This window comes from Globicephala melas, chromosome 19, assembly GCF_963455315.2.
Source record: "Globicephala melas chromosome 19, mGloMel1.2, whole genome shotgun sequence".
Classification (NCBI taxonomy): domain Eukaryota; kingdom Metazoa; phylum Chordata; class Mammalia; order Artiodactyla; family Delphinidae; genus Globicephala; species Globicephala melas.
In genome coordinates, this window is record NC_083332.1 from 6,397,883 (window position 1) to 6,411,576 (window position 13,694).

The 13,694-nt window shown below is 57.9% G+C and overlaps 2 protein-coding genes across 4 annotated transcripts in view; both read right to left on the reverse strand.

Annotated features, from left to right (window-relative positions):
- Window positions 1–4,816, reverse strand: part of MYBPC2 (myosin binding protein C2) — a 24,355-nt gene extending 19,539 nt beyond the window's left edge. Inside the window, exons 1-7 of the mRNA XM_030849993.2 lie at window positions 4,798–4,816; window positions 3,615–3,704; window positions 3,010–3,096; window positions 2,712–2,860; window positions 2,280–2,397; window positions 1,414–1,462; window positions 1,167–1,226 (exon numbers count right to left, since the gene is read on the reverse strand). Coding sequence (XP_030705853.2) covers window positions 1,167–1,226; window positions 1,414–1,462; window positions 2,280–2,397; window positions 2,712–2,860; window positions 3,010–3,096; window positions 3,615–3,704; window positions 4,798–4,816 — 572 coding nt within the window. The remainder of the gene's footprint in view (window positions 1–1,166; window positions 1,227–1,413; window positions 1,463–2,279; window positions 2,398–2,711; window positions 2,861–3,009; window positions 3,097–3,614; window positions 3,705–4,797) is intronic.
- A 1,692-nt stretch (window positions 4,817–6,508) lies between these two features.
- SPIB (Spi-B transcription factor) lies at window positions 6,509–13,524 on the reverse strand. 3 transcript variants are annotated; one of them, XM_060289148.1, is made up of 6 exons: window positions 12,419–13,304; window positions 10,766–10,838; window positions 10,266–10,477; window positions 9,709–9,859; window positions 8,245–8,480; window positions 6,509–7,593 (listed from the first exon to the last, which is right to left on the reverse strand). In XM_060289148.1, the coding sequence occupies exons 1-6, from the start codon at window positions 13,202–13,204 to the stop codon at window positions 6,964–6,966; spliced, it is 2,088 nt and encodes a 695-aa protein (XP_060145131.1). In that variant the 5' UTR covers window positions 13,205–13,304; the 3' UTR covers window positions 6,509–6,963. The 3 variants fall into 3 exon arrangements, with proteins under 3 accessions (XP_060145131.1, XP_030705866.1, XP_030705863.1); XM_030850006.2 differs by adding an exon at window positions 13,426–13,524 and having other exon boundaries at window positions 7,454–8,480; window positions 12,419–12,446; XM_030850003.2 differs by having other exon boundaries at window positions 7,454–8,480.
- Window positions 13,525–13,694: the final 170 nt, after the last annotated feature.

Genomic DNA, 13,694 nt, shown 5'->3' on the forward strand with positions numbered 1-13,694 from the left:
GGGTCAATGGATGGGTAGGCTGGTAGGGGATGGGTGGCATTAAGACAGGTGGATGGGTTGATGGAGGATGGCTGGGTAAGTGGGTGGATTGATGAGTTGGTGGCAGATGGCTGGGTGAGCAGTTGGGTGAATATGTTGATGGAAGATGCCTGGGAAGATGGTTGGCTGGGTAAAGACAGACAGATGAATCTATTAGTAAATGGAGTTTCTGGGGATTTGGTTATGGAGATAGTTGAGTGAGTAGAAGGATGGATCCGTGGACCAGCAGAAAATGAATAACTGAGTGATTGGACAAGCATCATGTAGAATAATATGAAATTGCCAGTATTCAATCATTTTTTACCTACAGAATAGCAACTTCATATAGATGAGTCTAACAGGGAGCTATCTGGGAGGATGGGTGTGCCGTTGAAGAGGTGAACAGTTGACAGAGGAAAGCCTGGCTAGATGGGTAGGTGGATGAGTAGATGGGTGGGATGTTGGACTCAGTTGAAAGAGAGATACAGGTGCAGATGGGAAGGTGGATGCATGGTAGACAGATGGCTGGTGGAAACGTGGATAGACGGGTGCCTCAACAGATGGGGAAGTGGATGATGCGGTAGGTGGGTGAAGGATGAATGAATGGGTTAATGAATGGGTGGCTGAGTGTAATGGCCGATGCATGGACGGACAAGTGGGAAGAGGCGGGTAGATGAATGGATATGTGGGCAGATCGATGGGCGGTGGGCAGGTAGGTGGATGGGTAGATTCGTAGATGGATAAATAGGTAGCTGGTTGCCTGAATAGATGAGTGGGCAGGCTGGTGAGTGGGTGAATGGACAAGTGGATGGATGGATGGTTGGTTGGGTGAACAGGTGGATGAGTAGGTGAATTGGAGCCTGAGTGGACAGGAAAGTGGACGTGAGGACGATGGGTTAAAGGGTGGGTAGGTAGGAGAAGTGATGGGCAGATTGTTGGTTGGGTGGGGCTGTGGGTAGGGGTGTGGGTGAATGGGTGGATGGGTGAATGGACAGGTGGTTGGGTGGGCAAGGAATGGGTAGGTGGAGGGGAGGCAGAGTCCTGGGATGGCAGTGTGGAAGCAACGGGGGGCAGGGGGGCCTCACCCACCATCCTTCTCCTCCTTGAGGCCCCATCTCCCCTTTCTGTGCCAGGCGGGGTGGACTCACCTCTTCTGCAACAGGCTGCTGAAATCCAGCTCACCTTTGCCTTCCGGCATCTTTTCACCCCTGTGGCCATTGAGAGGGAGTGTGAACCCCATGGAGGTCCCGACCCTCAGACTCACCCTGGGTCCCCACTCCTTGCCCTCCCTGATCCTCCCCTTCTCCCACAGCTGCCCCTCCCAAGGGACACCCTCCCATGGTCCTTGGCACCAGGACATACTCCTGCCCCTCCCCAGGGTCCAGGGTCACTTACGAACGCTTGAAGCTTTCTAGACTCTGCCCAGCGGAGTCCTGATTGGGCGCTGGGGAGAGGCAATGGGGGAAGGGAAGGTGAGCTTGGAGGCAAGGCCTGATCTAAGAACAAGAGTGCCCACCCCGGGCCTGCACAACCTCCCCCAGACCCCTTTTCCTCCATCTCTTGGGCCAGCACACCCTCTCACTTGGGCCTGGACACCCTCTGCTTGTAGACGCATTTCCCTGGCTGCCATGCACCACCCTCTCTCAGCGGCCTGTATCCCCCTCACACCTGGGCCGGCTGGCCCTTCTCCCCGGGGCTGGGCAGCCTCATTCCCTGTGCCCTCCATGTTTAAGTCCCCACACATCCTGGGCTGCAGATGCCCCAAAACCTGTACACTCTCAGAGTTCCATACACATGCTCCCAAATCTGTGTAGCCTTCCATCAATCCTGTATACCCTCACCCTAAACCTGGCCACCCTTAGACTCCCCTGAAATAAACAGTAGACAATAAAATGGAAATTATACTTTAAAAAACCAAAAAACAAAAAAAACCTGGGACACCCTCACTTCCCGAGCCCTTACTGCCACTTTCTCAAGCTTGTACACTGTGACCCTGGAATCTACATAACTCACCTCCTAAGTTCCACGTGAACACCCCCAAACCCTGAACCTTTTCACCCCCAAATCTACACCTCCTCACCCTCTAAGCCGGTAGATCGTCTCCCCTATTTTGAACAACCTGACCCCTGCCTCTGTGCTCCATCTTCCGAAAACCTGTGCCCGCCTTGTCCCCACATCAGTATACTCTCCCCACACCTGGCTGACAGATCCATCCCCCCAACCAGACCCAAGACCCCCGGCCCCCACCCCCGCCAGCATACCCTCCACATCAATTTTGAAGGCACAGCTGTCGCAGATGTCCTTGGCTTTGACCTCGAGGCGGTAATCCCCGCGGTCACCCAGTACCACCTTCCCGATGTGCAGCTCCAAGGAGTATACCTGGGGGCCAGGCCAGGGGTATGGGTGCACATGTCCGACCCCCAGTGCCACCCCACCTCCCCCAGAGCCCACCTCACAACTCTGAGTGCCCCCAGGAAGGGCCAGCTGTCTCTTCCCATGCCTGGACAATCTTGGCCTCTGGGGGCCTGCGTCCCTGACCCTGAGAGCTCTCTGGGCACGCACACGCCGTGCCCAGGTGCACCCTGCCCCGGCCCAAACATTCTTCCCTCCTGCCCGGCACAACCCCTACCAAGGAGCTCCACACGATCTCCAGCCCTGGCCCACAAGCCCTCGAGTCCCCACAGGGTCCTCACATTGCTGGCAGAGTCGTGGGACTCCTTGAAGGAGAATCGGGCCCCACTCTTGCTGTCCAGCTCCAGCCACTTCCCCTTGAACCACTTGATGGCTGGTTTGTCCGGCAGCTCTTTCCCGTTCAACTTGGCCAAGACCACGGCATCCTTTCCTGGGTGGGGGTGGAGGGGTGGGAGGGAATGGCCAGGCAGGAGTCATAAGACTCTACGGAGAGGACTGGGAAGCCGGGAGAGCCCAGCCCCGCCTCCCTCAGACCCAGGAGCCCAGCCCCCACCCGATCCTCCCCGAGGCACCCCTCACCAGTCTCCACCGACACAGAGGCTGGCTTCTTCAGGAAAATGCCGGTGGGCTCCTCAGCGGTGGGAGACTGGTCCTCAGGTGGGGCTTCTGCTCAGGGGACAGGATTAGGGGGTCTAAGGCCGGCCAGGGAGGGGACGGCAGGCCACTTTGGGGGCTGGGTTGAGAGTGAATGAGGGACCTCTGCTCAGCAGTCAAAGACCTTGGGGCACAGTGGCTTCCCCTGACCTGGGAGAGACCACGCTTCATGCAGGTAGCTGCGTGACCAGGTTCCCCGCCCCTTTGGGCCTCAGTTTCCCCATCTGTGAACCGGATGGTCTTAAATGGGGCTTTGGGGTAGGAGAGGATAGACTGGGGCATTCAGAGCTGGGCAGGACTCGGTGATGAATGAGCCAGTTGCTGGGGGCTTGAAGGCCAGGCTGAGGGGCTAGGCTCTGTCCTGGAGGCACTGGGGAGCCAGGGAAGGCTGTGAGCAGGGGAGGGCGGTCAGCACTGGAGCTGTGGGGAGGGTGGACTAAAGGAGAGAGAGCGGGAAGGTGCAGAGGGGCCAGCGGAGGCTGGGGGATGAGGTGCCAGCTTCTGCCCGGCCCTCTGGAACACCATCTCGCCTTTGGGGGGCTCTGCGAGAGCCTCTGGAGGCGGGGCTTCCTTGGGAGCCGGTTTGGTGGCATCTTTGCCTGCGGGGGCATTTTTGGCTACTGTGAGGCAGGAGATATTCACAGTTGAGCACGTGCTCAGCGTTCTCCTCTTCCAGAACCCAGGAGTGCAGGTCCCTGGGCCCCTCCTCCTTCGGAATCTGGAGTCCAGCAGTCCAGGTGTAAATTTATCTCTAATCCCAGAGTCTGTGAGATCCGGTTTCTCCTTGCCCCAGGCAGGCCATGCCCCATCCACCCAGGCCACCAGGCTCTGACCTTTTAGGTCTTGGAGGTATAATTAGCTCTTCCCCTGGGCTGGAAACTGGATACTCGTGCTGACCACAGCATCTTGCACCCGTCCTGCCTGCTGGCACCTGGCCCGCTGGGGCCCCAGCTGCAGCGAGCGGCTGGACCACCATCCCTCAGCCTGGTTGGTCTGGTGCCAGCGGACTGGACACCCCGGGAGGAGGGGTCCTCCCTGGGGGCTTGTGTCTCCTCTGTTCACTGCCTCATAGAGAGAAAGCCCCAACCCCATATAAAGAAATGCCTCCAGTCCCATTCAAAGAAGGGCCCCAAAACTGCACATGAAGAAAAGCTCACCAGCCTCTATATGGAGAATGTCCCCTAATTCCTACATGGGGAAGCCCCAATTCCCATTGAAATGAGGTCCCCTCAACCTTGTACAACCTTGTACCTTGAACCTCTAATATCTAGGCACATTGAGGACCTCATTCCCCTGCAGCGAAAGACCCCAATCCTCACTCAGAGAAGTGACCCTGGTCCCTTCCCAGAAGACCCCATCCCCAAATGTAGAGGACCCCAAACACCCTGCAAAGACTCCGCAGTCTACAACCACAGGACTCCCATCCTCAACGAGAAAAAGGGACACAAATTCATAATCAGAGAATCTCCATCTGCACCCAGAGATAAACCCCCAACTCCCCAGAGAAAGGAACCCCTACCACCCCACAGGGAAGGGGAAACCCCCTCCCACCTAACACAAGTATGGGACCCTCCTATCCCACACAAGGAAGGGAGCTCCTCCCCACACAGAGAAGGCACCCCATTCTCCCAACCCTATGGAGGGAGAAGCCCCCAGTCCCCATTCAGAAAACAGAATCGCGTCTCCACATAGGGAGGGAGTCCCCAAATCCACCTGGTTTTTCCTCAGGCATGTCGGCGGACCTGCTCTCTCTCCTCTGACCGCAGCTGTGTCCCGATGGGCCTTAAGGTGGACAGGTGGGCCCCGGGGGGAGCCCTTTAAGGAGTCCCGAGACTCCCAGGAGGCCCTGGGAGGCATCAGACGCGCCTCCCCACCCTCCCCTGCAGCCCCACATTCCGCCTGTGTGTTCGAAAGGGCGAGAAATAACAGCTGGACAAGGAGAGATGGCTGAATGCCAGGTCCCCAGGGAGGAGGGGCTGGGGTTCCGACACCTGGGTCCGAGGGAGGACGTGCCAGAGGCGGGTGACTCCCGGGTCTGAGGGAAGGGGGCCTGAGGGCCTGGACTCCTGGGTCCCGGTGCAGAAGGGACCTGGAGTCCAGATTTTTGGGTCCCAGAGAAAGAAGGATGAGGGCCTGGACTCTTGGGTCCTAGGCGGAGGGACAGTAAAGGACTGGGGTCTGAAGTGGGTGAGGGCTCTGAGCCAGAACTCCGGCATGGGGGTTGAGGATGGTGGGGAAGACAGGGTCTAGAAAGCCATTCTTAGTATCTGCAAGTCAGGAGTTTTCGGGAAACCAGAGCCGGGAGGGAGGGTCCGGTTTCCCAGGGTAGGCAGGATGGCCGCGGGGGAGGCGGGGGGAGGTCTCTGTGCCCGCAGGGAGGGCACTGAGTGTCGGGGACTCCGGAGTCCCACCCCCGGGCGTGGGCATACATGATGGCTTGGGGCCCCGGCCACCTGGGACCCCGGATTGGCCGCGGCCCCTCGTGGGACTGCGCCCTGCGGGCTCCCCGCGATGGTTCCCGGAGCGGGCGCGGCGGGCACCGGAGGCGGGGGAGGGGGCGGGTGCCCCAGCGGGGGCGGGTGGGGAGACCGGGAAGGCCCTGGAGGGCTGCCCAGACATTGGCGCCCTTCCCGGCAGGGGTGCCTGTGGTTTTCCGTATGGGGGTAGTGGTGGCCGGACGCGGGGGTGCGGGGAGGTGAAGGAGATGAGGGGATTGCGGGAGGAGAGGGTCTCCAGGACACCAGGTGTTTCGGAGAGGAGGGCGAGGTGGGTGTGGCTTGGAGTTAAGGCGGAGGGCAGGCGGGGAAGTAACGCCGGCTGGAGGACCCGGTGTTATTGAAGACAAGTCCCTCACCGTTTTCTTCCTGCCCATCGCCAACCCCCCCACCCCCCAACTCACACCATTCTTTTCCAAAACCCCCTAAGAGCTGGAAAATTCCCCGCCTCCACCAAGCGCGGAGCCAATCCGAAGGCAGCCCCCTTGTGACGTCATGGGTTGCCAGGCAGACTGCTGCGCGGCTCCTGCGGGCCCAGCAGGTTGGTGGAGCGCCTGGAGAGCTGGGAGCCTCGCTCGCTACCCGCGGGCCTTATCCAGCGAGAGGAGGACAGAGATCCGGAGGAGGGCAGAAATTCAGAAACGAGGGACAAGACCCAGACGGAAAGGGAATCAGGAAGAGGGTGGGGAAGAACTCCAATCGTCAAGAAGAGACGGAGACAAAAACTGAATCGAACCACCAGTGCCTGCATCTCAAGCCCTGACCGCGGCCTTCAAGGCTCGGCCTGGTTTGGCTCTAACTGCCTCTTGCATCTCCTCTCTTATCTCCCCCCTCGCCGTCCCAGTGTCTCTGAGGGCCAGCAGGCCCGGATGGATGGGTAGCATTGCGGTCCCTGACAAAGGGTCCTAGAAGGTCTGTCTACCTTGACTTATTTTATTTTATTCCAAACTTGGGGTGATGATGATAGTTTTCGTAAAAGGTACCTCATTTGCAAGAGGAGGCCCTCCCAAAAGACACTTTGTCCCTGGCACCGCCCCAGGGAGGGGGGTGTGCTGTCCTCGAGGGCAGGTCCCAGCCTGGGCTCTGCTACCAGCCGCTGTATGCCCCCCTCAAGGACCTCTTCCCTCTCTGGATCCTTGGTGCTCCTTCCTCGACTTCCTTCTGGCTACCAGTGGGTGGATGGGTGGATTTCAGATGTATCAAAGGCTTGACAGGGCTGCAAGGGCCTTCCGAGATCTTCCTCCTCCTCTCCCCTTTCACAGAAGGGCCAAACTGGCCCAGAAGCAGCAAGTCTTTCACCCTAGACCCCCCAGCCACCCAGGCTCAAGGACTTGGGACTCCGGCTTCTTAGCCCACAGCCTCTGACACCCCCCGAGGGTTCCAATCAGAGCTCCCACAGTTCATCCGGTCTTCTTCTGCTCAGGCTGGATTCACACGAGAATGGTTGGGGCGAACGGACAACTGAGAGAAGCCACCGGGGTATGACAGCCAGGGGCGATGGGGACTTGAGCAGATTGGAAAACAGATTCCCCATTAGAAGCGGCCAACACCCTGCTCCAGCCTCTCCACATCGAAAAGCTGGCCCACTGTTGCTGGATGGTGCAAAGTCTCTGGTTAGAACTGACATGGGGGGGGCTGCCACGGTCACCCAGAAATCAGTTGAGTGGCCAGAATTGATCGCCAGCATGGCCCTAGGGAGGGCATTACAGGAGGCGGAGGGTCCCCAGGAGAACTCGGAGCTGTTGGTGGGGTCCCCAAAAGGGCATACCAGATGAGGATCCCAGAGGGGCCTCAGATGTGATTGGAGGATTCCAGACAAACAAGGGCATCGCAGAGGTGGCCCGGATACAACAAGGTTCACTGAGGTCAGCCCTCCAGACCTGACAAGGGTGTTTTCAGACATGACAAAAGGATCCCAGAGGCACCGTAGATGTGATCGGAGAATTCCAGACATAAACAAGTGATAGCAGGGTGGTTCCAGAGAATTAGGGGATCTCAAAGATGACAAAGGGATCTGGGGGGACAGACAGAATGAGAGTCACAGATGGGCACAGAGACATGAATGCAAAGGGTTCCCAGAGGGACCCAGACGTAACTAGGAGATCTCAGATGGGACAGGAGGGACTCAAACATGAGAAGGGGATCCCAGAAAGACCCTGGACAGGGCTTTGGATGGCTGGCAGAGTCCCCCTCTTGGTGTGATGATCTGTAGGCTCTCCCTCCCCTAGATGAGACTGAGAGATCGCAGACACACAAGGGATCTCAGACATCACAAGGGGATCCCAGAGAAGCTCTTGGGATTCTGGAAGCACTGCCCTGCCCCGCCCCTCCACACAGACACATAAGTATAGTCGTCTCTGGGTCCTTCAACCCAAGACATGAAGATCTTGGGGCCCCTGGACATGACAAGGGAATCCCAAAGAGGCCCCAGACATGACTGGGGGGATCCCAGAGGGAGCCTGGGCAGGGCTTAGGGATTGTGGCAGCGCCCCGCCCCCGCAGCCAGGATGGGGGATCCGTGGGTCCTAGGACCTAGGGTGTGGGGACGCCCACGTGACACAGGCGTGGAGCCCCTGAGAGCCCCCGAGAGGCCGCCCCGGGCTCAGGCCCGGCGGGCGGCGGGCAGCAGCGCACTATCGAACTGGTAGGTGAGCTTGCGCTTGACCTTGCGGATCTCGCCGGTCTTGGCGTAGTTGCGCAGGGCGCGCGCCAGCTTCTGGTAGGTCATGCGTTTGCGGTTGCCCTTCTGCTGGCCCCAGCGGCGCGCCAGGAGCTCCTTGTGCTTCGAGGAGAATTGGAAGACCCCGGCGCCCGGCTCCACCCACCACACGCACTCGCGCATGTCTCCGCGCGTCAGCAGCCCCAGCAGGAACTGGTACAGGCGCAGCTTCTTGCGGGCCCCTGCGGCGGGTGCGGGGCGCGTTAGCTGAAGCATCCTTCGGGCCCCGCCCCACCCCCTCCCCGCTTCACCCCGTCCCGGAACCGCCAAGCCTCTGTCTCCCCATAAAGAGAATTGGGGTGACGAAGGTGGCTGCTAGGTACACCTGCCTCTGTCTGTGCCACACTCCCATCCGGGGCAAGTTGCTCCCCTTTCCTGAATGTGCCACCCCATAACCCCCATCTCCCATCCCTGCTTTATATTTCAGGATGTGTCTCTGTCCTGTGACTGCTTGGTGGCCAGCACGTATCTGTTGAGCGCATGGATGAATCTGTGAAATGGGTTGGCAATGCTCCTCAAAGACTTATGACAGAGCTGACTTGTGGTGAAGAGATCTGAAGTGGGTTTGAATGTGGCCATTTCTCCAGCTCCAGGTCACTCAGTGTGTCAGTTCCGCGGGGACTGGGATCCTGGGAGAGGCCAAGGGGTCTGACTCCCGGGCTCCTTTAAGCAGCAAGGGCCCCACAGAGTTGGGGGGTTCATAGCAGGCACTGGATACAAGAACCCCACCTCTGCCATTTTCCAGCTGTGTGACTTTGGGGTGGTGACTTAACCTCTCTGAGCTGGTGTTTCCTCAGCTAAAAGTGAGGCTTGTGTGTGTGTTTTTACAAATCTTTCTGAAGCGCTTAGTACCAGGTGCTGCTCTAGGCACTGAACAATTATGAGCTCATTTAATCTTCATCATAACCCCACGAGATAGGGATGATAATAACAATGCCCATTTTACAGATGGGAAACTGAGGCCCAGATAGGGAAAGTAACTAATAATTCCAACTTCCAGGGGTTGTGAGTAATGGAGGGCACAGGGGCAGAAGCAGGGGTTGAATGATAGATGGGAGTTGATATTGTGATGATTTCTTTTGCTACTGTGTCCATAATGATGGTGAAGATTTATTGAGTGCCAAACTCTGTGCCGAACACTGCTATCCCATTGACATGTATGATCCCCCCTAATTCTCCCAACCACCAGCAATAGATACTATTACTGTCATCCCCACTGTACAGATAGGAGACCAAGGCACAGAGCGGTAGAGACAGTTGCCCAAGGCAACACAGCCAGCAGATGGCAGATCTGGGAACTGCCCTCAGCGCTGGAGTATATATACTAGTTGCTTGGGAAGACATGGTTCCTTTAACCTCCCACCCCCATCTCCAGTTGGAGTCCCTCCCACCCCACTTGCGCCCACATACCTGCCTCAGATCCCCTCCCCTCGGGGCCAGCCATGAGGGCCTCATCTGACTCGCTGTCCGAGACCTCCAGGGCGGGACTGTCCAGCAGGAGGTCCTCTTCCTCTGACAGCACGGGGCTGGGGTATGGGGCGTACGCCAGGGGACCCAGGGTCTGTGGAAGGTCAGGGTTACCTGTAGTCCCAGAGGGAGGTCCCCCTTCTCTCACTCCCTCTGCTTTCGTCCCTTGGCTTCTTCCTGGGCCCCGGCCGTGGCCCTCCCCACTCTGCTCACAGCCTGCACTCTGGCCTCGGTTCAGATCTCCATGGCGTGGCCAGGGGATGCCCGGGCCACCTCCATGAGAGCCTGCTCCACACAGATAATGGCCTTTGGTGCGGCCCCTGACCCACGTTTGTGCCTCTGTTGGCTCGATGGTGCAATGGAGTAATAATGCTGCTTAACCTTAGAGGGTCGTCAGAGGGATGAAGGGGTTCCTGGGTGCACAGGTTTTGATGCAGTGCCTGGCACCTAGGAAACCTCAACCAAATGATGGGGATTTTCATGGTCACCCTGCCCCTCACCTGGCATGTGAAGTCCTCCATGGGGTATGCTGGGAAGCCAGGCCCCGGGGCCTCCAGGCTGGGGGCCGGGTCCAGGTTCCCCACAGGGCTGTAGGTTGAGGGTCCGTAACAGAGCTGGACACCCTGGGTGTGGCTGAAGGTGGCCACAGCCGGGTCAAAGGTTTCATAGGAGGCGGCTGGGACAGCTGGACTGAGGCCGTAGCTCCACAGATCTGGGGGGAAGGGCGCTGAATCAGAAGCTGAGAGGTCTGGCCTCGGCCCCCTCCCCCTGGAAGCCCCTGCACTGGCACAGAGGGACCACTGTGGGCTGTGCAAATCTCTGACCCCAGGATTTGCATGGGCAAGCGGGTGATTGGGAGAGGAAAGGGGAGGAGGTCTGGAGGCCTGAGCTAACCTCGTCCTGCTGTGCGAGGTGACAGCCTCCCCTGGACCTCAGCTCTCCCATCTGTAAAATGGGCCCAAGGGGCAGGTGGGGAGGGTGCTGGGCCAGGATCACTCACCAGGAGCCCCGTCTGAGTCGGGGTAGCTGGAGTGCTTGCAGCTGTCCAGGTCATAGAAGACTCCATCTGGGTACTGATAGGGGTTGGGAAAGAAAAGGGGTCAACCCAGGCTGCAGGGAGACCCCACCCAACCCTGGACCAGCGGGGAGACTATGACAGGCTGGGAGAGGGAGAGAAAGAGAGACACAGAGACTAGGCACCAGAGACAAGGGCAAAGAGAGGGACATCCAGAGATACAGAGTTGGGAGATAGATACAACACAGAAGAAATACACAAAGGCCCAGACCCAGGCGCGCGCGCGCGCACACACACACACACAGAATGAGAGACACAGGTAGGGACACATAGAAAGAGACCAGGGTCTCGCAAAGGGACACAGCAGCCAGCCCCTACTAAGACTGTGGGCTTCCGGGAATCCCAGCACCTCACCGATACACAGTTGTGACATTGTAGCAGCTGGGGAAGGTGTAGATGAATTCCCCCAGTCTTGCCTGCCTGGGGGAGGGGGAGGGGGCCGAAGGGTGAGAGGCACAGAAGTGTTTTTAACAGAGGCAAAGAAGCTCTCCATGCTTTTTTTATCCCCCTCCATATCACTCCGATTCATCCCAAGAATCATGTTGCTTTAGCAATTAAAGTCTAAAACTAGATATATGCCATCCTGATAAACCAGTGATCTCACTGCAAGGTATTTACCCATGAGCACTGAAAACGTATGTCCACGAAACAGCCTTGTTCAAGAACAATCAGCACGGCTTTAGGAACAGCCCCCAAACGGGAAACGGCCCAAGTGCCCAGAGACAGGAGAATGGACACACAAACTGCGGTGCGTTCCTAGGATGGAGTACTATACAGCAAGAAAAAAGGACCAACGTCTGACACACACTTGATGTCGCGTGAGGAAACCAGACCCAAAAGGTCTGTGTGATTCACTTTATATAAAGCTCAAAACCAAGCAAAACTAATCCATGGTGGAAAATATCAGAGGGGTGTATTGATTGGGAAGGGACGTGAGGGAATCTTCCGGAGTGATGGTAATGTTCTCTATCGCGGTCTGGTTCGTGGTTACACAGGTGTGTGCCTATGTTAAAACCTCACTGAGCTGTACACAAGATTCGTCTCTTTCTTGACTTGTAAGGCAAACCTCAATTTTTTTTTTTAAAGCAAAACTCTTCAAGTTGGAGGAGGGTGGGATGTGCTGGCGAAGGGGCACCCACAGGGGGGTTTCTTTCCAGCACGTGAGTGGGGTTTTATTTCTTGGACTGAGCTGTGGGTTTATGGGGGTGGGGTATAGTATTCTGCACGTCTGAAATAGTCCAGACTCAATTTTTGAAAATACGAAGTAAAGCAGAGAAGAGAAGAAGGAATAAGTAGATTTACTAAATGTGGGATGGACGGAGGAAGGGACACAAAGTCAAAGACACAAAGACCCACCCCTCCCCGTTCGAGGAAGTGGACCAGAGTCTGAGAGAAGAGAAGAGATGTTAGGAAAACTTCTGTGATGGAATGGGTAGGAAGGGGGTCCTTGGAGGTACCGAGGAAAAGTCAGAAAGACAAAGGGACAGGAAGGAGTGGAGGGGGAAACTGAGGCAGGGAGGTCGCGATGGGCCACGTGGGTCCCCCCACCCCTCCCTGACCCCCAGGGCCCCAACTCACCAGACAGCTGAAGTGTGGCCCGTCAAGCCTGGAGGGGGAGAGACACAGGGGCATGTCAGGGGAGCCTGCAGCCTCCTGAGTCTCGAAGCGGTTGGGCAGATGGGGGATAGGCGACTGCAGCTGTGACCACCACAGCTCGTTCACTGCTGCGTGTCTCTGTGTGAGACCAGCCCCACCACACTCACCCCCACCAGGACAGGAAGTGGGGGGCGGGGGCCAGGCAAATGTTTCCCCCTCCCCCGGGATTTGCATAGACAGAGGCTGGGCGGGGGCAGGGAAAGTGAGGGAGAGAAAGTCCCGGGAGAGATGTGGGCGCCCGAGGGCGGGTGGGGGCGGGGCGGGGGCCTTGGTGAGCGAGTCGGTTAAATGGGTCCATCTTGGACCGGAGGAGATAGATGGAGAGATGGACGTTGGGGTAGAGATGGGAAAACACAGAAGAGGTTCAGCAGAGGGGAGAGGAGAGGAGGGAAGGGAGAAAGGTGTGGAGAGACAATTCACATGGCATGGGATGTAGGAAGTATTTATTAAGCCCCACAGATAGATGGGGTGGGGGACAGACGGGGAGACAGAAGGAGAGATGAAACAAACTGGAGAGACAGAGAAAGACACAGAGAGAGGGAGCAAGAGGCAGAGAACAGAGACCCAAAACAGAAAAGATGTGCTAAGAAGCACGGTGAACAGACCCAGTGAGTGAGTCGGGGATGCAGTGAGACTCCGAGGAGATGGGGACAGAGACAGAGATGGAGGGCCACTTGGGAGAGGACAGCAGGGCAGAGAAGCAAGCATCCCAAGGAAAAGAGATCTTTGGGGTCCAGGGGAGACACGGATGGGACGGAGGAAGGAATCGAGGTGGCAGAGGAAAGAGATCCAGGAGGGGCGAGAGACAGTGTGGACCTCCCTCCCCTCCCACCCACCTGCCCCCTGGGTGGGGCAGGCCCGGCAGAGGGGTCAAAGGTGAGGTGCAGGGCAGGGGTCCTGAGTACCACTTTCGGGTGGCCCCCACTTACTGTGCAGCCTCTAGGGTGAGCATGGTGGTGCTGGGCTGGGCTCGCTGCCGCCTGCAGACACCACCCCTATTTATACCTTGGCCCAGCCCCCTGGGGGGGGCAGGGGTGCCGGCGGCTGTGAGCTCAGCCCGCCTCAAAAATCCCCTCAGGGAGGGAGTCAGGGGAGGGGGCTGGATTGCACAACCCCTTGGTCACGTGGCAGGGAGGGTGGGCCCAGGGTCTGTCTGGATTTGGGGATCCCCAGGGTTGGGATGGGGGGATTGACCCTA